The sequence below is a fragment of the Magnolia sinica genome, chromosome 18 (genome assembly GCF_029962835.1).
Source record: "Magnolia sinica isolate HGM2019 chromosome 18, MsV1, whole genome shotgun sequence".
NCBI lineage: Eukaryota > Viridiplantae > Streptophyta > Magnoliopsida > Magnoliales > Magnoliaceae > Magnolia > Magnolia sinica.
In genome coordinates this window covers 4,754,063-4,777,804 of record NC_080590.1, presented here as the reverse complement: position 1 = coordinate 4,777,804, position 23,742 = coordinate 4,754,063, and the positions used below count along the sequence as shown (strand labels likewise).

Genomic DNA, 23,742 nt, shown 5'->3' with positions numbered 1-23,742 from the left:
ATATGGCAGGTGATTTATCATTCGGGACCGTTCATCTAGTTGCTCTTACGGTGGATGGCAAATGATTCAAAATATACGCTGATTGGATGATCCCATCTGTCCATCAGTGAGGAAAACAGAAGAACAACGGTGGATAAAATCTTGTAGTACCTTTTTTTTGTCCATCAGTGATGATCCCATCCGTCCATCTCGTAGTACCTCTGATTTCTGAAAGATGGGACATCTCGTACAGTGCAAACTAGATGGACGGCATCACCCTGCCGCTCCTACTGTGAAGGGATGGCCCTGTATTCATATTCTTCCTACTTTATACAACATTATGTCTCTCCCAGCCGTCCATTTTCATACTCACACGTGGGTCCCCAGATTAGCGAACTTGCCTGATTTTTAGTATATATCATATTCAACGTGGGGCCTGCTAGATGAACGAGATCGATCTCTAACATGTTTCTCTACTGGCACGTGTAACAAATCTTGTGTTTGGCGTTTTGCTAATACGCGTCTATAAGTAGCTTTCCTAAAGAGCGAACAATCTCTAATGGGAGGCACGTGGGGTAGACCGTGGACGGTCCAGGACAAGTGGCTGTAAAACAGTAAGAAGAAAATTGTCCAAAATACCCTTCATTTTGGTTTATTTGCGAAGAGATTTTGTAGGCGAGGGGGGGAGATTCTCATCTTCAAGCGCCCCACCTACATGCTCTACACATGCCAATACGTGGACGCGATCAGAGACATTCATAGTGTGAGACCCACGTAAACATTCCTTAGCGTGAAAAACACTCCGATTCATTTATCAGGTGAGCTAAACACGTGAAGAGAAATGGACGGTTGAAAAAAAAGTGACAACATTCAGGGCGCACGTGCTGCTCGGCTAGTGAACTTGCGATGGCAGTTTTAGGATGGGGCGGCCACTGAGGTAGGGGCCTCTGATGAACGTCCCAAGTCGCCTAGAAGAAAGCACACCTCACGGGTGGAATTGTATGATCCTGAGTCCGCATCTGACAGCAGAAAATCTGTGACGGACGCGGATTTCGCAGGAAGTTCCTGCGCAAGGATGGTGGGTGGGGCCCACCACCATGTTTTTGGGAAATATACTCTGTTCATCCGTTTGGCGAGTTCATTTTGGGAAAATCGACCAAAATTGAGGTCGTTCCAAAACTAAAGTCGGCCACACCAGAGGGAAAATTGGGGAAAGAATTACCTACCGTTGAAACGTTCCTGGGCTCCATCTTGATTTTTATATGCCATCCAAACCGTTTATAAGGTCATTAACACTGGGATGAAGTGAAAATAAAAAAATTTTAGCCTGAAACAAAGCTTTTATGGTCATAAGAATGTTTCAACGGTTCTCACTGAATTCCTACAGTTTCCTCTTGTGTGACCCAATTGAGTCTTGGATCCACCTCATTTTATGTTGCTTGTCCTGAAATTAGCTTGCAAAACGGATGAACGGAGTATATTTCACAAAAACATGCTGGTAGGCCCCACCCAGCATCCTTGCGTAGAAACTTCCTGCGAAAGCCTTCCGCAGAAAATCCGCGTCCGTCTGTAACACCTGATGGCTATAAAATCGAAAATCATAATTTCACCAGAAAAGGTTGATTTTAGGTGGCTTTCACATCAGAGCGGAATTGTCTATAACACCCGTTTTACCAACACTCTCTGTGGGGACGTGGTCCATGTGAAATCCATTCCGTCCATCAGATGGGACTTTTATGTTGACTACAAATACAAAATATCATCCTAATAAAAAAACTAAGATAGGCCACACCAAGCCTAACAATATAAAATTGGGCCAAAACAGTTCACGCTTAGGCTGATTTTGTAGGAATAGGATTGGGTATTGAGATACTATGCTTTTATCGTAACGTATAAACTTAGTTGGGCCTGTATGTGAGTTATCCACACTGTCCATCCGTTTTTCCAATCATTTTAGTGGTTGATTTTAAAATAGAAGTATTTCTGGAGCTTAAGTGGACCACACGAAACAATGCAAATAATGACTTCCACTGTTGAAATCTTACTAGGGCCCACAGTGATGTTTTTTTGTTCATAATATTACACAGACATGGATGAAGGAAAAACACAAATATCAGCTTAATCCAAAATGTCTGGGGTCGCAAGAAATTTTCAAGATATATCTCATTTTGGGACCAAGCCATATGATTATCTGTTAAAATGGATGGACGGAGTAGATAAAATATGTAAATCATGGTGGACCCCACAGAGTTTATTCAGTACGCTTACCGTACTGAGTTAGTATGCAATCTGCTTCCAATTTTGTATCTGCCCTTCATCGTGATGAGTCAGGACTGATGAACGGGTTTGATGGAAGATAAACACTATGGTGGACCCACAAACAAACCTTTGTTAGCGTCTCATCCCCATTGTTTTCCGTGGTGTGTCCCACCTGAGTTGTTGGTCTTGCGAGTACAACTATGGATGGAGTAGATGTCACGCAGATAACATGGTAGGCTGCACAGCAGCGTTGAAGAGGACTTCAGTCCCTTCGCAAAAGAGATCCCCTACAGCCTAAATTCAATTCCAGCGTTACACTCTCTATCAGGCGGGTTGGTATGGTAGACTACAAACGGACAAGAATCTCCAAACTTAGTTTTGGCTTCTTTTTATTCAAACTTATATAATCTGCCACTGACCTCAAATCTAACTTTTGGGTTTTTCCGGTTTGAACGAAAACCATACATTAAACTTGTCTATTTTTAGGACCATTAGTGAAATATTATTATAAATAATCCACGTGTCATAGTGGGTAGAGATAGGTAAGGGACCAAGGGTAGATTTCTTTAATAGTTTTGCAATAAAAAAATGGCAATGACTCATCCTCGCATGTGGTGTGGATGTCCAACTACCTAGACCATCTAAACTTTGGGTCACGTTGCTGATGAAGCATGCTTATAAAAAGGCTGTTGCACATGGCCAAACTATTTAATTCTTTTTTTAGACCATAGGCAGTCTCTTTAAAAAATAAAAAATAAAAGAAATAAAAAAACATTTTGAGCCTTCTTTTTATCCTTCTAGAGCCTTTGATTTCTACCGAATGACTCCTAATCAAAAAAAAAAAAAAAAAGAAGAAGAATTCTCAATCTCTATTGCACACAACCAAGCTATTTATTTCTACACTCTTATCTTATTATTTGATAGTATTCTAAAGTTCTTTTATATGCATGAATTTCTAATTCTATCTTTTTTATTTTTTATTTTTTTACACTTATTCATCTCAGCGTCCTCATTTGAATTATATTCATATATATTCTTGAATTGCCCAGTGTTTTGCGCCATTAGGCTTTCGTGGTCTCATAAACTATGTACAAAGAAGAATTTCCAAACCTAGCTTTGGGCCTTTTTTGTTTGAATGAAAACCATGCATATGACTTACTTTTTTATGACCACCAGTGAAATATTATTATAAATAAATCCGCATGTCACAGTGGGCAGAGATAGGTAACGGACCATGGGTAGACGTCTTTGATAATTTTGCACTAAAAAAATGGAGATGACTCATCCTCACATGTGGTGTGGATGTCGAACTACCCAGACCATCCAAACTTTGGTTCACATTGTTGATGGAGCATGCATATAAAAGATCATGCCGATCAAGCAATCATAACCATCTAATTAGTGCCTATCAAATGGAAAAATAATAATAAGCGTTCCAAACTAGAATAAAAATTTTTAATTGTTACTATTATTTTTCCAGTGAAATTTCTCAGTTGTCTCCATCCACATTTGGGTCAACAATTTAGACGGTTTAGATTGTACGATACATTTGAAGAGCCATTACTGTTTTTAAATGGTGCAACCCCTACTTCCAGAAAAAAATAATAATAATAATAAATCAACCTGACCTAGCCCACTAAAGAAGCCCTACGTGCACCTGTTAAATGTGGACCCATAGTAGAAAACAAAGATAAGAATTGCCTAAAATCTGACTGCAAGATTTGTGGGTCCCACCATGATGTATGTATTATGCTTGCACCGCACATTTGTTTGGCTAGCTCATTTTAGGGCAGGAGCCCAAGTATCCAAATTTCAAGTAGACCACAGCTTAAGGAAACAGTGGTGATGTTGAACCTTCTTAGGGTTCACTATGATGCTTATATGCCATCCAACCTGTTAATAAGGTTGCTCAGACTTGGATGAAGGGAAGCTTGATCTAAAACTTCTGCAGCCTCGAAGTTTTTAATGGCAAGCATTCAATCCCTGCCGTTTATGCGGTGTGGTTCACATGAGCTTTGGATCCCCCTCATGTTTGGGCTCATATCTTAGGATGGGTTGAGCGAAATGGAAGAATGGAGTGGATATAACATATACATCACAGTGGGCCGCAGAGAGCTTAAGGGTTGTAGGCAACCTGCATGACAAAGGGTGGTAATGGGCTGAGTAGACCACCTAACCCAACGAAGCCCAACACGGCTCTATGCCCCGGCTTGGAATTACTAGCTCGGCTAGTAGAAATATACATGAGCCGAACCGGGCCGAACTCTACCCCAGCTCAGCCTGACTCATTCAGGCAAGGGACCTCGCTTGAGTTCAGCTCAGCATGATCATAAGCTGACCTGTTCAGCTCGGCCTGATTTGGTTTGATTTTGTAATTGTAAGCAAAGGAAGTGAAGTGGATGAATCAGAAGCTATGATAAACTAAACAAAAGTTAAGGCAACACCATGTTCAAACATTCAAATATTCAAAGGGAAATTGGAGTCGGTGTGTTGGGCAGGTTGGGCAGTGGACGGGTCAGCTGGTCGGTTGTAGGTGGAAGAAGATGAGATTCAAGGAATGGGAGATGAGAGGAATAGAAGAGGGCACTCGGTCGGGTCAGGTGTGTAGGATTAATGGGAGGGAGAAGAGGGCGCTCACCACTCTCGGGACTGGATAGGGTTGCAAATTTAAGAGTTCAGGATTTTTTATTTTTATTTTTATTTTTATTTTTTGCATTCATACTCGGCCAAGCCGAACAAAGCTAAGGTTCGAGTCCAACCAAATTGGGCTGACATACAACTTGGACTCGGCTCGATTTTGACACGAGCTGGGATTTCTGGCACGGTATAGCCCGTACTATTCAAGCCGAACCAAGCCGAGCTAAATCAAGCCGAACCAAGTGAGCTAACCAAGTGGCTTGGTTTGTGTTCAGCTCCATCAGCTAGTGGGCGGGCTTGAGCTTCGCATGCCTGGTTCGGTTTCGTTTAAAGTCATTTTAGCCCAGTCCGACACAAACTAACCCAGCACAAAACAACTTTATAAGTGCATGTCTTAGATACTATAAATACGCCATTCCAATCCTCAGGCAAACCTATCCATCTCAAATGTATCCTCTTTCTTTCATTCCTATAAAATGTCTAATTATTTGTGCATGTGTGGGCCCGCTTGATTAATGAATAGATTAGGAACATTCAAGTGCGAAATAAGGATTTATCAACTGTTGGTTTGATGGATACAAGTGAACACTTTTTCATCGCACTACGTCAGGGGGCTGCAGGAACTGACAGGAATCTTCCTGCAGCTCCCCCTTGCAGGGGATCTGTAGTGCTCATCAGGCTGCAGCCAGAGATGAGGTAAAACAGAAAACAACGTTCAACATACAATGCAACATAGAATTCTTCCAGTCTTGGACACTTTCGGTAAAGGTACCATCCAAACTGGAGCCTGATATCAACGGTTCAGATCACTGAACCCTGACAGCCATTTAACCCCCTTGCGGAGGAGCATCATATATTACCTTCGAAAATGGTGGAGATGGGACATGGTATTTTTGCCCTTCATTTGGGCCAATCAACTAGATGCTACATGCCCGCAGCTTTGGGCAAATGGGGATCCAAACAGGCAAGTCAGAAGTGCCCTCATACTCCATGTGCAAACGCGGGCGATCAGAGCCTCACGGGAGCCGCACCATGTAGATTCCTGAGCGAAAATTTGGGTGGTGGCGGGCCACAGACAGGATCGAGTCAAAATCTTTTAACCATCTATTTTTGGCCCAGGGAATCTATGCCGTGACCCACTTGATGACCAACCTGGATCCTACACATTGGCAAGTGGGGCAGCAAGTGCACTTAACAGGACTATTTTTTCAATTCTTCATCCTGAAATTATCAACTTTTTTTTTTTTTCGCATAACCACTGTAACTAAGAAAAATTACAATATTACAAAATTTCATTTCTCAACAAAGGCCTGACCGCAAAAAATAAAAAACCCTTCTATCCCAAGGACATTTCCTGCGAGCTCAGGCTTAAAACTAGAGAAATATATGATGCCCAAATGAAGGAAAAGATCAATTAATACCTGACCAGATTAGAAGTAATGAATTGGGTTAGGCCTGTAGTGCAACAGCCGATCCATCCACGTATTTGGTCTCCTTGAATTTCTTTGCCCCGCTTCTCGATTTGCTTGATTTTCGTTTCTTTGAGGAAACCTTCTCTTCCCTTACCTCAGTCGAACCCTGATTCTGCTCCCTGCCATCAATTTCAGCCGAGAATGGCATGCTTGCTTGCACATCATCTGAGTGCAACATGGATCCATCTTTGGACTCTAAGGAGTCAGTTTCAGGATCAATAACAGACATTCCGGTCAGAGTGTAGTCCAATAAAAAGGTGCTTCGTAGAAGCCTGTCTATCCTGCTGAAATGCCTCTGTGAGTAGGGTATGAGACCTTCAAGGAGCTCACTAATGCCTTTTATCTGAAGATGTACAAATTGCAGACATCCATCAGCTTGATATAGACATGCCATATTTTTGAATGACAGTTGCGAGTTGAAAACTTCCTGTTAAGGTTTATATATATATATATATAGAGAGAGAGAGAGAGAGAGAGAGAGTCATGCTCACTTGCGCACCTACGCACGTGCGTGCACCTTTGCACACGTGTCACGGGTGTCTAATCTGAACGGTCCATGTGATGCAGAATCCCATGAAACCCCATGTGACAAATTTTCACCCTGATCTAAAATTCTGGTGGGCCATAGCAAAAAGAAATGCAAATCAAGGGAGGAAACTGTTTTCATTTTTCATGGCCCATCAAAGTTTTAGATCAAAGTAAAACTTGGGCCCGGGGGGTTTCACGAGGTGCTGCTTCATATGAACGGTTCAGATTTTGGATCCACATCACGTATGATGGGTTCTCAAAAAAGTTCGCACCAGTTCCGTGCGAACTGGTGCGCAGGTGAGCATTTCCCTATATATATATATATATATATATATATATATATATATATATATATATATATATATAAGGTAACACTCCCAGGGATTGAACCCTGGATCACTCACACACAACTGTCTCTACCGGCTCATCTAACAAGCAGGAGACAGGAAAGCCCAATATCAATATAATAATAGTTGAAAATGTATTTTCATCTGGAGACAGCTGGGGCCCGTGCGTACTGCATCTGCAGCTCATCACGCAAAGTGGAGCAGCTGATGCGGTGCCCACAGCTGCAGCTGTCTCCTGACACCATAAAAATATCCTGGAACAATTAACAAATGAAGCCTTAGTGACAAGGATCATAGATAGGTTACAGCAATTACCTCAATAATCTCAGTGGGAGGAAGGATGTTGAAAACCTGGAAAAGCACAAATTGCGCAACATGAGCAAGCTTTGGCTTCGTATTCCACTCTCGAACATATTCAAAAAGCAGATGGATCTCTTCTTTCCCAAGGACATGGAGAGCTTTCTCTATTTGATCCTCAGCTTCTCTCTCCCTGAAAAGGAAGCTTACCTTGTCAGATAAAGATGAAGAAGAAAGACAGCAAAGAACTGTAAGGGGACATGATTCCTGACCTGCAAAGCTCTGCAAATAAATCGAAGAGTTTGTGGGGTCTGCGAAGTTCGAATGCAAGTTGAATTGCTTTGGTATAATCAGCCACTGATACAGCATTTTCCATCTCTTGACCTTTCAGAACCCCTTCCTCCTACATCGGCAACATGGAAGAACATATATTTCATACTCAGAAGACAGGAAAAGAAAAATCAGCATCACTTCTCGATGGTGAAAGATAATATGGTAAAAAAGGCTAGTGCAATTCATACGAGAGATAAAAGTGGTGGAATGGCCACATCCTGATGGTTAACGGCAATATGGCAAAAAATGCTAGGGCAATTCACACGATGAGATTGAAGAGGTGGAACGGTCATGTCTCCATTTGTGAAAGGTAATGAAGTAAAAAGGTAAGAAAAAGAATGAATGAATGAATGACTGAAACGTCCCACCTGGAGAGGGGAGGGGAGGAAAGAAATAAAAGGCAGCAGAATGGATGTGGATGACGACAGCAGACAGGATTCCCCTGAGTGGGGGAGAGTCCCAAATGGAGATGTATTGGATGGCCATGGGCTCGTCCACGGAGGGAAAAATGGAGGCTAATGCTGGTGCAACGCCACCTAAGAGAAGCTGGACCAACATGGAGGAAAATGAACACATGCACGAAGTCATCCAGGAGAATGAGGAGAACCCAACTTCTTCCCTGCCCTGACCATACGAAAACAGGGACATGAAGGCTTCTCTTCCAAAGAAACCTTGAGAATCAATGTAGAGGAGGAGAAGAGGATGATCTCAACTGGACTGCTCCAGTGAGAACTGAGAAGCGAAAAATAGAGGATCTAGGTATGCTATTTGTTATTGGTGCAGATGAAGTAGAAGCCGGAAGGGCAGCCCAGAGGGATGTGGCCAATGGGATCCCGAAGGAAATCCTGATTTGGGAGGCCTGCCAGGCCAAAGTCAGTGAGTTAAGCCAGGAAGAGGGCTAAGATGACAGCTAGTAATGAGGAAGGTAAAGGTGCTTCTTCTATGGATGTGGAGTCCACCCAAAAATGAACATAGGAGGACCATCAAGGAAATCGAAACTTCCCCCTGGGGACAAGGATGAAGGTTGAGGTGCGGAGGTTCGTGGATTGGATGACTCACAGTATCAACAGGGTACAGATTTTGTTGCTGATAGCATTGGCAGGAGGGGACCATGGCCATCACGTCTGGCCAGATAACGCTCCTAGCTTCTTGAGAAATTTCATTTTTGTAGTAATGATGTGAATGGCTATCACTCTTAAAACTCTTTTTGGGTCATATGGACACCATCATGTGAAAATTTGCTCCTCTGGGTTATATATATATAATAAGGGAAAAAAAAAGAAGGAAAGAATCCCGCATTCATTAATTAATCCAACTTGGAAAGTGAGTAAACTCACTTCTCTACGAAAAGCTTCCTCCTTATCTGCAGCAGTGCAGTCATGCCACAAATTGACAACAGCATCACCACCACCAGTTGCAAGCATTTCTGTCTTTTTCCCGACAGCTAATGCCCAAACCTGCATGGTAAAATTGAACATGAAAGACAATAAGAGAACAATTTTTTTATTTTTTTTTAAAAAAAAGGGATACACCAAGAAAAAGGTTACCAGCTAAATAACCAGGATCATGGTGGCATTTGGCCATCAAGTCACATTAGTTTAAGTCCCATCATAATCCAAATGTTCAGACTTCAGACATGGATGTTAATACAGGAACAGATTAACTCAATTTGGTGCCTCTGTCATGAAATGCCAGAAATTAACACAGGACATAATTCTTTCGAAGATAATGGACTTCATGACCAGTGTCTTAAAAGCTGGACTGAACTGGCTGGTCGGACCAGTTTGGACTGGAACTGGGGGGCGGGGAAGGGTGGTTGTGTGCATCAAAACTTTGGGCATAAAACCATAGAAAGGAAATCCACCCCATGATTGTCATAATAGTGCAAGTGAGAAGAGTGAGAAGATTCAAGACCTTGGCCTCATGCTCATCATAGGTTGCAATACATTCATTTGTTTTGATTGTCCATAGCTTTACCAAGCCATCAGCACCTGCAAAGAAACCATTGGTCCAGTTAAGATCTTGAATAAGACATGCGAAAGCAAGTATTCAGGTAAAGACAGGTCCTCATACCACAAGAAACAAACTGGGTGCCGCGAGTAAGGAAAGAGGCTCGCAGTACACTTGATGTATGGCCTTCGAATGTTTTTAAGCACGAACCATCAGATATGGCCCATATTTTTATTGTTCTATCACCGGAAGAAGTTATCACGCACTGATCCACAGGAGAGAATTCTACGGACCAAATCCCCCTTTTGTGCCCTCTAAGTACTACAACTGATACTAAATCTGGAAGCCTCCATATGCAGGCAGTACGATCCTGAATTGAAATTTCAAAACAATTATTTCAGAATAAAAGCGAGAATTATTTTGACCAGAGATGTTCAGGAATATAGTAATGGATGCTAACTTACTAACCTGGGAACCACTGCAAACAAGATTATCATTTGGCGCCACAGCAAGAGAATTAATATCTTTATCATGAGCCGCAACAACTGCTTTGACTTTCAGATTAATGACTTCACTACCATTCTCTAAGAGACCATCCAAACTCCATACCTTAAGGGTACGATCACTGCATAGGAATACAGAAACAGGATTAAACCTTATGAGAAGCATGGGTAAAGTTAAAAATGTTTTGTCCAAGACAAGACTACGGATACTCAGCTGTACTTAAGAATAGTGTTTCTACTTGAAAAATCAATTAATCCATCATTAAAGAGCCAAAATTCCTATATTAACTCATCCAGCTTCAAACATAGAATAGGTTGCTTAAATTTTTATCTTTTTTTTTTTTGAAAGATGAGAAAGATATTAAGAAAACAAAAGGAGAGGGAGATCCTCTCCAAACAAGAAAAAGAAAAACAGCAACACGAAAAACTAGGAGACTAAAAACAGAAAGGAAAAAAAAAAACAACAGCAGGCCCACGCCTGGCAGGTTGCTTAAAATATGACCTTGTTGCACAAGGAAAATGAAATTAATAGAAAGGGGAAAAGGACTTCCCTTCTAATAAACAAAATTATAATGCACAAAATGCATAGCATGGAAAACTTCAAGGGAAAAATTGCAAGTTCCCATTATAACTAAAACTGTAATTACAAGTTACCTGAGCTGTGACAAAATTGTGATATTTATGCAGAAAATCAAAGCAGAATGTTATGGAAACCATCCTAGCACATTGCGAAGACAAAAAGAGGAATGAAACAGCAAAGAGAAAACGTCAATGTCAAACAAATGGAACATGGTCCAATGATTGGTTGGAGTTGGACCCAGAAGCTAATTTTTTTGCCACATTATTCATCTCCCAATGAACATGAAAGGAGTCATGTAGGCGGAAAAACATATTTCAGAGTTTTCCTCTACCGGCTCATCATATTCTAGGTCTGGGTTCACATTGATCATAAGTATCTTTGAGGAAGAGCCTTTCACAAATTAAATGAGCAGCAGAGAATATTAATGGCTTCAATAGAAGTGTTCAAATATCAGTTTACTTGGTCATGAACTGAAGTTTCTTGTGAACACAAAAAAGAAGAATACTTTGATAGAAACTGGTCCATCTCAGCACGAGATAGCAAATCTGTATGGAATCTCCTGCAGGTTCCTAAATAGTGGTAGGATGCTAGATGCAAACTCAAAAATTCAACTGCTGAACATCTGGAACTATCTAACAACTCTGAAAATAATAGCGATTTGAAGGTACTTTCGGTTCCAATATGTGGCAGAAACTGTTCATTCCAACAAGCATGGACAACTTCCTCTCACAAAATAAGAAATTGGAGCAATGAACAGAAGTGGACAAGATCAAATTTTATTGGCCTAATTCAAGATAGACAAAAGTTTGATCTCTATGGAAAACTCACTAGCTACCACTGACAAAAAAACTCTTCCGCTTCTTTGAAAAAGCCACAGCTCCAACGGCTCCCATATGGCCAGTACCAACACCTATGGAGCATCTGTTGTTATCTTCCCATACTCTAACCTATAACAAAGAAGGAATAGAATTAGACGTGTAGATCAATTGAAGTGCAAACAGAATACACCATAAAAATAATGAGTTCAGAATGTAAAGCTAAGAAGTTAAAAGAAGAATAAAGAAATAAAACATGGGAATTTGAAATGAAGATCCTTAGTTACTCGGATCCTTACCCTTGCTTCGGAGGTAGACTCTTAGGAGTTTCAACACCCGATTAAGGGTTCGAGTATCCATAGGTGGTGAAATCCCACTACGGGTGAGTGTGTGGGGGTGTGTGTGCATGTGTAAAAAAAAAAAAAAAAAGATCCTTAGTTACTCTGGCTGACATTTTGGACCATATTGCAAGCACTGAAGGTAAGAAGCGAGGTTGCACTGTCCTCCAAGAAACAAATATCCATGTGCAAACGTGTATGCATGCATTGAAGGAGGGGTGATTCTAAAACTTCAAGGTCCGCACTTAATAGTGGGTTGGTTTCACTTATGTGAGCCTAAGATCTTAGTTCTGAAACTATGAAGATATTTCAATTGTTTCCACCTGAGAAGACTCCAACTTGGCCTTTTAAACTATTCTATGCGTCATCGTAACTAAAAGCATAAAAAAGGCTGTCTGTCTACAGAAATAAGCAGGAAACTGCATTTTGAGTTGAAAGAAAAGAGACTCACAGTATTGTCCTTGCTTCCAGTTACAATAAGTGTCTTCCCAGAACTTAAGACACATGTGTCAAGGCATAGAACGATGTCTGCGTGCCCTGCCAATACATAGGAACATGACATGGATGCAAGGTCATACACTCGCACCTGCACATTGTTTCAAAACTAGAATGCAAATCAGAAAGAAGCTTGGGAATGTTGCATCACATTTATTCATAATTATCCCTTCTGGATGTCAACTGAAACATATTACAGATAACTCTGCAGGGGTATGGAAATGAAAAATGTGCAGAACGGTATGCAAGTCCGTCAAAAGTCCAGAAAGCTCCACTGACCTTTAACAAGGAAAGTGCAGAATCAATGTGAGAAAAAAAAAAAGAAAAAAAAAAAAAAGAAGGGATGGTTGAAGTACGTCCGGCAAGCTAATAACATAAAGTGATGAGAAGATCAGATTCAGAAGCAAACAAATTAGATTGATGAGAACAGTACCTGTTCCAAGTTTGTAGCTACGGCAAGAAATTGTTCCTCCTCACCCAAAAACTTAAGATCCACAATCTCTTCATTGTAACCAACAAGCCGTTTGTTTAGATTTAAGTGAAATGACCCCTCAAGAGACTCTGCTGGACAATAGAATAGAAACTGCTGATCAGCTGTGACACAGAGCAATCCTTGATCCGAAGGTAATATAACAGCTGATGTGAAACCCCGTCTGACATCATCCTCATCCGAACTAACAGTGGCATCTGTATATCGTTGCTCATATATGCAGACTGCACTGTTTACAATGCCAAACAAAAGAATAAGCTCTCTGAATAGTTCCTTTTCAGATGAAACACTAGTAAAAACTAATTAAAAATAAATTAAAATGTTAACAAGGATACTATTGATCTGGTTAGAGATTTAGAGGTTTCTCCCAGTCATATTCTTCATCAGTATGACCCCTATGAAGTCTCTATCTCTCTAAATAGCAGCAGCCCAGAGGAACTGTTTATTCAGCAAACGTAAAAGGTATACCAACGACTTACCCTTCAGAGCTCCAAATTCGTACAATACCACGCTCTCCTGTAGTCAAAAAGCACACCGGTGGTGAGCCAGTTTTCTTCTTCTTCCCATTGTGCTTGTTCAAACAAGCAGAAAAGCCAGTTCCATTGTGAATAACACAAACGGTTTCAAGCACTTCATATGTTGGCACAGTCATCTTGAAGCTGTAGCTATGAAGGTCCCATAAATTTACAACCTGAGATGATTTTAGTGATCAATTTTCAACCAGTAACAAAAAGAACACAATAGAAATTTTTTAAGAATCTCACTGATTTTGAAAGATACCATCAGATGCACATAGACAGTGGTGAGGTTCTTCAATTCCATTTTTTGGAACCAGCCAATAAGGAGCAAAAGTACCCAACAAAAGAATATGGCAATTAACTATGTTACAGTTTTGACATCTAACCCGAGCAAATGTATAGACCAAATAACGTGCTCTTTAAAGTATATATATATATATATATATAACATAAAACATAAAATTGGCACAGCCGGCTGATGGGAAGGATCCGCCCAAACGTGCCCTTCAATCTAAGCATAAGAACTACCAACAAAGTAGAAAGAAAATTCTAGAAATTTTATTCAATTCAAAAGTACCTTGAGACTACTCATATAAGACCCTTAAATAGGCTCCTTAAAGAATGTAGGTTCGTAATGTCATTAACAACCAATGACTTATTACAAAAATGGAAAAGTAATAAAAAGATGCTTAAGGGATAAAAATAAATTTAAGAGGATTTGGCTTGCTTTTTATTGCATAGTTAGCTGATTAATTTTGTATAGCTAGCTACCTAACTAGGAGGCTTGGGCCTCTTTATTAATGGGCTAGTTGTAGGGCTTGGGCGTGCACTTAATGAGCCTAGGCCTAGCACATGGATCATGGGCTCAATTTAGCCTGCATCAGTCCTCCCCAGCATGAAAGGACTCAACTTTGGCGAATTAACAACTTGATATTGCTCATCAAGGTTAGGATTTAGGCACTAGAATTCTATAGCTATGATCCATGTAGCATCGGAGAGAGGCCGTCCTTGTCAACAAATAAAAAATTTCTATTAACCACCTTGGCGCGTGGAGATGATCCAGTCATCAAGAACATCAATGATCGTATTCATTGTTGTCAAATGCGATCGCATATACGCATACTGTGGATCAAAACGCATATGCCATCATGACATATGTGATCCTGACAAGTATGCCATGACATACTTTGATATGAGACCAATATGCAATCGCATACTACATATGCGATCACATATTTCCCAACGGTCAAAAATATGAACATTGGGAGCATTTTTTTTTCCCCCAATTTGGGGCACTTTTGCCATAAATAGGCACTCATATCCCCTCCATTTTCACTATTCTTTACTCCAAAGTTCTAAATCTCTCACTCTCTCTCTTACACCTCTTTCTCTTACACTAGTCTGTCTACAACTATTTCAAGTATGTGTATTTTTATATTTTATAAGTTGTGATTGTTTTTTTGTAAATTAAGCTGTAACTTGTAACTTGCAAGTTGTTTCAAGTTATCCATTTATCAATAAAATTTCTATGTTCAAATTTTTTAATAATTAATTCTCTTTTAATGTAGCTTGTTGATTGTTTTGTTAAAATTTATGTAAATATAATACAAGTAATTAAATATATAACTTAATGAAACACTCAAACCAGAATGAAATAACTAAAATAACCCAATCCAATCATGTGTACTAATTAGGCAATTTTTTCCCCTTTTTTCTATTTTTTATTTTGCAAATTAAATAGGGGCTGAATTTGGACTGGAATAGCACTGGTTTTTTGGGCTTTTAATGGGCTGTAATAGAGGCTGGATTTGGTCTGGAATAGAGCTGATTTGAGGCTTTTAATGGGCTTGAATAAGGTTGGATTTTTTGGAGTTTTTAATGGGCTGTAATAGAGGTTGGATTTTGGAGGATAAATGGCTGCCAAAATTTCGGCAGTCTCCCTTGTCAATTGGATGTTTGAGCTTTGTAAAAGAAAAGAAAAAAAAAAGTGACTAGGGGGTGGGAGGGGTAGATGCAATGAAGAGAATAAAGGAAAAGATGTCGAATTTTATAATTAACGAACCTACAAACAAAGTATCAAGATTATTGTTGATCCAGGACTTCAATCTAGCCATTAGAACCCACTCTAATACCAGATTGGAATAGCCAATTGATGAGAAAGATCCACCCAAACGTAGGCACCTTAGAACCACAAACAAAGTAGAAAGAAAAAATCCAAAGTTTTTATTCAATTCAAAGGTGCCTTGAGACTACTCATGTAAGGCACTTAAATAGACTCCTCATATGTACAAATAAGGTAGGTTCATAATGTCATTGACAACCAATGACATGTTAAAAAAATGAAAAAGTAAATTTTTTTTTTTAAAAAAAAAATGCTTAAAGATAAGAATGAATTTAAGAAATTTTGGCTGACTGATTATTACATGGCTAGCTGATTGATTTTGCATGGCTAGCTATTTAAATAGGAGGCTTGGGTTCCTTATTCATGGGCCAGTTGGGCTTGGGCTTAATGGGCCTAGGCTTGACCCATGGATATTGGGCCCAATTCAACCAGCAAAAAAAAATTTGCTAAAAAGATGTAGATATTATCCATAAACTAACAGGATACTAATCAGCTGCTCTGGAATCAATAGAGTAAAAAATGGATCATAGAGAATAGTTCAGATCAAGTGCATTGGCTTAAAAAGGATCTACCGTGTGTGTGTGTGTGTGTGTAAATCTTATCATGATTCACTGGGTTAACTCTGACCATTATTAAACTGGTGGAGGCCAGAGACAATCTATTTCATGTGGAAACATGTGCCGAATGAAAGCCAATGTTCTACAGGGGCTGGCTACTCAGCCCTCAGACCAAATTAAAGGAGAGTGGAACCAAGACATCAGTGTTAGGTGTCAAATGTCAAAGTCAAGTATGTGAAAATTGTAATGTGATAAAGGTTGCAATTTGCAAAAGGCATAAAACAGAAAAAGAACACTTTGTAAGCTGGAGATTATTTATGAGAGTTGAAGCAAAATCTCATGACAAGATTCCTCATATCTTTTGCAAAGCAATAAAGTCATTTTCATTCATTGCCACAGAAAGAATTATCCAGGAAAAACCATATGACACCAGATGAGAATCTCTAGATTGAAACCAGAGAATCATCCATACTGCTAAAGCAACGTGGAAGCTACTTCGAAGTGATGCTAGCAATCTAAACCTTTTTAAATGCAATCACTGTTGAGCACAGGTTATATGAGGCATGAGTCAATAAACAATTCAAAGAAGCAGATAATGTTTAAAGCATCCATATAATTAAGTGAGAACAATAGGTTAGACCATGCCTTATCTCTTCCAGCACTAAGCAAGGTCCATCCATCTTCAGATAGTGCCAAAGAAGTAACTGCCGAGAAATGCTTTTCTAGCACCGCCATGCACTTTTTAGTAGAAAGATCCCAAACTCTAACAGTTGCATCATCACTTCCAGAGAACAGCTGGAAGCATGCGCGCGCACACAAAAAAAAAGAATGGTCAACCAAATAATGCACATGCACCAGGGGCCGAATGAAGCAAGAAGAAAGGCCATTCAAAAGTTAATGATTTCATTAATGATGCATTCGGAAGTACAGTTGACTTAAATTCTAATATTAAGTTGCAACAAAGATGAAGTAAAAAATCAAGACATTCATCCGATTAGAACTGTTGGTTCTAATGATAGTATTGAGATTATTTTAGTTTCCAGTCCAACTTAAAAATAAAACAACCATAAAGTGTGACCTTTTCTTGATTGGCAATTGGGCTGGTTATTAACTCTAAAGTTCGACAAACCTGACATGGGACATTTGCTTCAGTGCATCTTATTTTCACAATCCAAGAGAACTAGTTCCAAATGCACAGTGGTAACAACAGAAGTACTAATAATACATACATCATCTCACCATCATCATTAAGCCTTATACCAATTAACTGCAATCGGCTACATGAATCCTGTTCCACCATTCCACCCTACCAGGGGCCATACTTCAGTTAGAGCATAGATCATCAAGTCTTTTCTTACTACCTCCATCCACATCCTTTTGGCCCTTCCGCTTGCCCTTTCAGAGACTTCCACTTGTACAAACTCACCCCTAAGCCCTAACCAGTCCACCCCCCCTCTTTAATACCTATTGCTGCTACTCCTAAGTTCCCTCAAATGCATCTATTTCTAATTCTATCCTTCCTCATCTTAACACTCCTCCATCTCAATGTCCTCATTTCAGCACACTCATCCTATGAACATGTTGTTCCTTAACTGCCCAACATTCTATCCCATAAAGCATGGCTGGTCTTATAGCTATTCTATAAAAATTTCCCTCTCAGTTTGAGTGGTACATGACAATCACAAAAAACTCCATAGGCACATATCCATTTCTTCCACCCAACTAAGATCATCAAAACCTTATCCCAACTAATTGGATCGGTTAGCAGCAGAATTAGTGATAATATGAAAAATTTTCACACATAAGCACTAGATGCCCTGACTGTCGCACCAACATGTCACTTGCGTAAAACTTTCAATCCATGCAAAAGGTATGACACACAATGAAGAACACCTGGTTCAAAATTCAAGGCTGGTCCACTCATCACGGAGGCCACATCATTGACATTGATGTATGCACACCATACAAATCAATGAAGCAGCCAATGGTCTGGCTCAATGTATAGGTGTGACCCATTTAATTAGTGGATTGGCGTGATTTCCACAGCGGGTAATCTTGATTGTGTGACTGGTCATTTGCATGGTTCAGATGCCCTATTCATGACTGTTCATGAAATAAAAACGTGTCCTACACATGACTTGTTCATGGGACAGACAGGACTGTATGTGAAAGTTCAGATACAGTGCTTGTATGTGATCATTTCTGTAATGCCATGTTTGGTTGGAGGAATCCATGGTGTGGGAAAGAAAAACTCAACGTTTATGTAATGATTATTTCCTCAATTTTTTTTTCTTTGAGCAAATTATTTCATCAAGTTACTATGCACCTGGATTCCTCTAAGCAGAGTGTTGCCTGTAGTGCAAAATGCTACGGTGGAAAACATCAATAATGGTCACATTTCCTGCTGTGACGATTCCTTCTTGAGATGCATGAATCTCAGGGAGATTTCCCATCAGATATTGATTCCAAGGTTTTAAATGTGTATCCAAACGTGACCAGCTGTCAAATCATGGGAGTTCAAATTTCTTTTCCCTCATTTTCCAATGGATTCCTCCAATCCAAACATATGCCCTAATAAAATAGTAAGAAAAGTCTCACATGCAACTAGCTGTCTGTGAAAAACCATGCAACTAGCTGCATGTGGGGCCCACCATGGTGTATGAATGAAATCCAATCCATCCAAAGGGGTTGTTCCATCATGAAAATTGCATGGCCCAAAAATAACATTGATCCAATCATCATGCAGGATACCTAATAGAAAACAATGGATAGCCACCCAAAAACTTCGAATTTCGTATGGTGGCCCACTTGATGATTGGATCCCATTTTCACCATGAGGCAACCATGTTAGACCAATTTAATGTCATACGTACACCATGGTGGGCCCTGCACGGAAGGTAATCCAAAACGATATGTAGCAGCTATAACCGTGGTAACCGTTATACATTACAAAGTGAAAAATTGACCCGTAACGGCCTATAACAGCCCATAACGGTCCTGTAATGACTGTAATGGCCCCATTACAGTCCGTTACAGGGCTGAAATAGGTTTTTTTTTTTCATAAAAATAAATAATAAAAAACCTGTAACAGCCCCATATCGTAATGGTAACAGCGGTGGCCATTACAGCCACCATTACCATTATGGAATACCTTGCCTGCACTCCCAACTAATTGCATTTACAACTAGTCGTAGGTGAGACCTCAATGAAGATATTAGTGATGATAGCAGCAGCAGCAGCAGCAGTAGTAAGAGCAATGACGAAAAGTACAATTGCGTAAGTTGAACTTACAAATAGGCAGTTTGGATCAGGATGGAACATGATGCTCGTTATGACTCCCTTGTGACCTTTCAAGTAATGTGTACAGAAGCCTCCATCAACATCCCAAACAAGAACTTTCCTATCAGCTCCTGCAGTAGCAAGCAAGCCCCCGGAAGAATGACAGGCCATGCCCATCACAGGACCCTCATGCCCCTATACAAAACACCATTTTTTTTTCTATAAGACAGCATGGTTCAATCTAGAGCCCGACTTCTCTTCTTCTTCTTTTCCAGAGAAGGCAAGTATCACAGATGACAGGATTACCCCAAAACCTTAGTCCTCTGGGCCACCAAACGCCCATACAGCCCAAGAATTCATGATCAGAGCCATTCATCTAGTGGGCTCTCACCTGGATCAGCCAGGTGTTAGACGTGTGGCATTAAAAGCCTAACTGGAATTAAGTGTTAATCCAGGTTCTCTCCTGTAAACCTGTTCTGGATAAACATTGGAAGATTCATCCTGGTCTGGTGGCGGTCTGGTATATGATCTCACAACATGTTGGTTAGTTGGCCGGATTGTGGCAAAACCGACTGGATATCTACCCATTGAAAAACCTCCATGGTTCTAAAAGGAACCATTGATTTGGGTGAAATACACACAAGAGTATAAATCCCAAACCATTAAACTCCGCTATCTTGCCATCCAATTGAATTTTCCAACCGGCCAACTGAGGTTGAACCAAGTTCACCAGGTTACAGCAACTGCATATGTAACATCCTAAGCCTCAACAGTGACGGTTTGATCCTACATTTCGGTATCAAAGCACGCTTAATCCCGATTAGGCTTTTAACGTCACAAGTCTAACAGGACAGGGTGAATGATCCCGAGGGACCCTGATGGCTGCAAACGGACGGTTCACATTCTAGAAGCAGAAACCCAAAATTTTGGGTGGTCATGCGGACTAGCGAACATTTGTTCATTGGAGAGAGAGAGAGAGAGAGAGAGAGAGAGAGAGAGAGAGAGAGAGAGAGAGATTAGGGTTTTGGAGATTTTTCAAATCACCTTCCAAGAACGCAGGCATTTGAGAGAGGAGAGATCCCAAACCCTAATAAGCCTGCTATGGCTGGCGGAGAAGAGGAGCTTATCGTCGGGACTCAGAGCCAACGCGGTGACTGACTCAGTGTCCGCTTCCAGGGTCGCCCTTATCGACGCGTTCGACGAGTCCACGATCTTTATCTTGTCGTCGCAGGCGCACGTTAGAAACGAGCCGTCGGAGGAGACGGCGAAGGGGCCACCCGTGTAGAACTGCTGGAGAGAAGGCACGCAGTGGTAGTTCCTCTTCAAGCTCCCAGACGCCATTGATTTTCTCTGAGTGAGAGACGCCGATGTTTTTTTTTTTTTTTAGGCGGGTATAGCAGCGCTCTTCCAGACCTTGGTTAGGGTTTTGGGCGGTCAACGGCCGGGCTGTCAGGGCCTATCCAAAATGTCGTGTTGCCAGTCCCAGGCCCGGCCCATCTACGTGGGCGCGACTTGCTTGCTTGGAACGCAGTTTTAGTAGCCGTAAGCTCTGTAAGGCCCATCGTGATGTCTGTGTTACATCCAAACCGTCCATCCGTTTCTCCAGTTCATTTCCAGACAGATTTGATAAAATAGGCAGCTCCAAGGATTCAAGTTAGCCACACCATTGGAATAAGTGAGAATTTAAGCAGCCACCATTGAAACCTTCCTCGGGCTCACCGTGATGTTTACATTCGACTCGTTCATGAGTTCATTCCTACCAGGATGAAGAGAAAAAATATCATCCTGATCTAATTGTCATGTATGCCATGAGAACGTTTCAATGGTACGAGTTCAATCCTCACTGTTCCCATCGTGTGGGCCATTTGAGTTTTGGATCTGCCTTATTTTTGGGCTCATGAGCTGATAAAACTGATGGGAAGAGCAGATGTCCACATGGTCATCGTCACCCGAGTCCATTTTGCCTCTGTCGGTTCTGGTCCAGTAACAGCATTAAGAGGCAGATCCTGACCGTTAAAATTTGCAGCTGAAAGTGAGCCCTCTTAAACTTATTTATCAACGGTGCAGATTCAACTATGGACGTCTGTTGGAATCAATTAATGGGTTGGGGTTCGGGCTCAAAAATCTTAAGTGGGTCGGGCCATGCATTTGGACTGGACTGGATTGGTTCGGGTTTGAGTATGAAATCTAACCTCATGAGTCGAAGGACGCGATGCAAACTCTTCCCATCGCCACTCTTTTCACGTGGTTAGCGCTGGGAATTGTTTTGGATATAATAGGGATTAGTTAGCGACAACCCAGCTTATGGATCCGAAGTTCAGGCCCAAGGCCTGCACATAATCGCGAACGGGTCTATTTTCCTCTCAACGGAAGTCTTGGAATAAAAATGTAGGATAGTCGGATCTTGTTATTTGTGAGGCCTGACCATCGGAGGATAATAGCCAACCTGCTGAGTGGCACAGTGCAATACCCGGGCCATCTGGTGGGCCCCACAATTTTGATCGTTGGCAATTCTTTTTAGGCTGGTCATCTCATGTACGTCCATAGTATTTCGTTATATATATATATATATATATATATATAAAACTTAATTTAAGGAATCTAATCAACAATCATAAATCTACAATCAGGATGGTGACACATAAATGTAGGCAACACTTGTTGAAGCAAAAATCTAGTTCACTCTCGTCGAGCTCCGAGCATTCGCGCCGAGCCCTGTACTGCACAGGAGAAGGACAAAGGAGACCCTGACTATAGCAGGAGACCCTCCGATGCTAAAGGCTAGGAATCTGGGTCTAAGTAATACAGTTGAAGTTCAAGGTGTGAAATATTATGTACCTTTTTTTGTTGTAATGTCTCCTACATATACCTTTAGGTTGAAATGAACGTGTCTGATAATCTCAGCACGGTCTCTGCCATCATGCCAGAGCTATGCGCATGCTGTTGTCGGCCGTTACCCAAAGATCATGCCCCAGATGATGCTTTAGATATGCATTATAGGAAGTTAATCCCTTAGTGCAAACTTTGGCTATGCTCTCATCCAAGCCGGGCTTTACTTGCGGCCATCTGAGCTCATGAGCGAACTGATCCTGGTCGCAGTCTACGGGTCAGATGTGTGATGGCTTCTTCTAGGTTCCAAGTCGGTATCAAAGTTCTACAAATGAACTTGGAATCGGGTAGGGTCAGACGCTACCGATTTGAAGCTTTGCTTATTGATATCTCTAAGTCAACCTCAGTATATCTCGGTTCAGATTTACCCATAACAACACTAATAATTAGAAAACCATGAATCAACTTTATAATCGCTCGACAGGTTTTTGCACGTAGACACCCTTGTTCATCTTTCTTCCATTTCTCTTATTCAAGGTTTATGTTTAGAGATGGATGGGCCATATTTTTTTTAGCTTGGATGTAGAGAACCAAAAACTCCTTTTTTATATATAGATTTTGATTTCCATTCCATGATAAAATTCAAGTTTTACACAGATTTTTCTTTACGCAGGTATCAGCTTTCCTATTTTGAAAATTCTTTTTATGATTAAGCTTTGAAATTTAGAGTACATCTTATTCAAAAATCAAGGCGAAAGTAATTGTATGCACATACATGCACGTGTAAGTGTGGGTGCGATGTATGGGCCACTGTATGAGAGACATGTTGATGCATTTTTATTGTTATAGGAAAAATAGGTTGACCAATGATTAAAGGTCAGGTCAGAACCTTGCATACCTCCCCAAGTTGGACACTGCGTTGGGTTCAATCTCATATTCAAAACCGGAGCAAGAAGTAAGATCGAGCTCGGCATCTTATCACCAAATCGGGACATCTATTAACTTGCCTAATCACTTGAAAGAACAATACCTCTGTCAATTCCAAGATTCCCGTAATTCTTCAGGGACATCCCGCCCCGCTGCCTAACTAAGGAAACAAGTTGCCATAGTGATTGCTTGCCTCCAAGTGCAGAGGTTCATAAGTAATATCCTATGAATACAGGGTCAATCCCACAAGGAGATGAATTGCGAGAAGGAAAAAAATTAAATGCAAAACAAACTAAGTAATAAAAACTAAACTGATTATTTGATTTTGAGATTTTTGAATGGATGTAATTCAACTAAATAAAATAACACTCGGAAGCCCAATTTATAAGTAGGGAACTCCAATTTATAAGTAGGGAACTCCAATTTTCGTAAAAAGTTGAAAAACCCTAGAACCGTCTAAAATATATGTATTTTTTCAAAATAGACT

The 23,742-nt window shown here is 40.6% G+C and overlaps 1 protein-coding gene across 2 annotated transcripts; it reads right to left on the bottom strand.

Moving 5' to 3' along the window:
* Positions 1-5,383: 5,383 nt before the first annotated feature.
* LOC131232598 (protein TORMOZ EMBRYO DEFECTIVE) lies at positions 5,384-20,947 on the bottom strand. 2 transcript variants are annotated; one of them, XM_058228940.1, is made up of 15 exons: positions 20,544-20,947; positions 19,512-19,694; positions 16,866-17,015; positions 13,503-13,714; positions 12,967-13,252; positions 12,490-12,624; positions 11,714-11,832; positions 10,271-10,427; positions 9,926-10,172; positions 9,767-9,843; positions 9,190-9,309; positions 7,792-7,922; positions 7,538-7,712; positions 6,297-6,690; positions 5,384-6,034 (listed from the first exon to the last, which is right to left on the bottom strand). In XM_058228940.1, the coding sequence occupies exons 1-14, from the start codon at positions 20,838-20,840 to the stop codon at positions 6,325-6,327; spliced, it is 2,655 nt and encodes an 884-aa protein (XP_058084923.1). In that variant the 5' UTR covers positions 20,841-20,947; the 3' UTR covers positions 5,384-6,034; positions 6,297-6,324. The 2 variants fall into 2 exon arrangements, with proteins under 2 accessions (XP_058084923.1, XP_058084922.1); XM_058228939.1 differs by lacking the exon at positions 5,384-6,034 and having other exon boundaries at positions 6,098-6,690.
* Between the last annotated feature and the right edge of the window lie 2,795 nt (positions 20,948-23,742).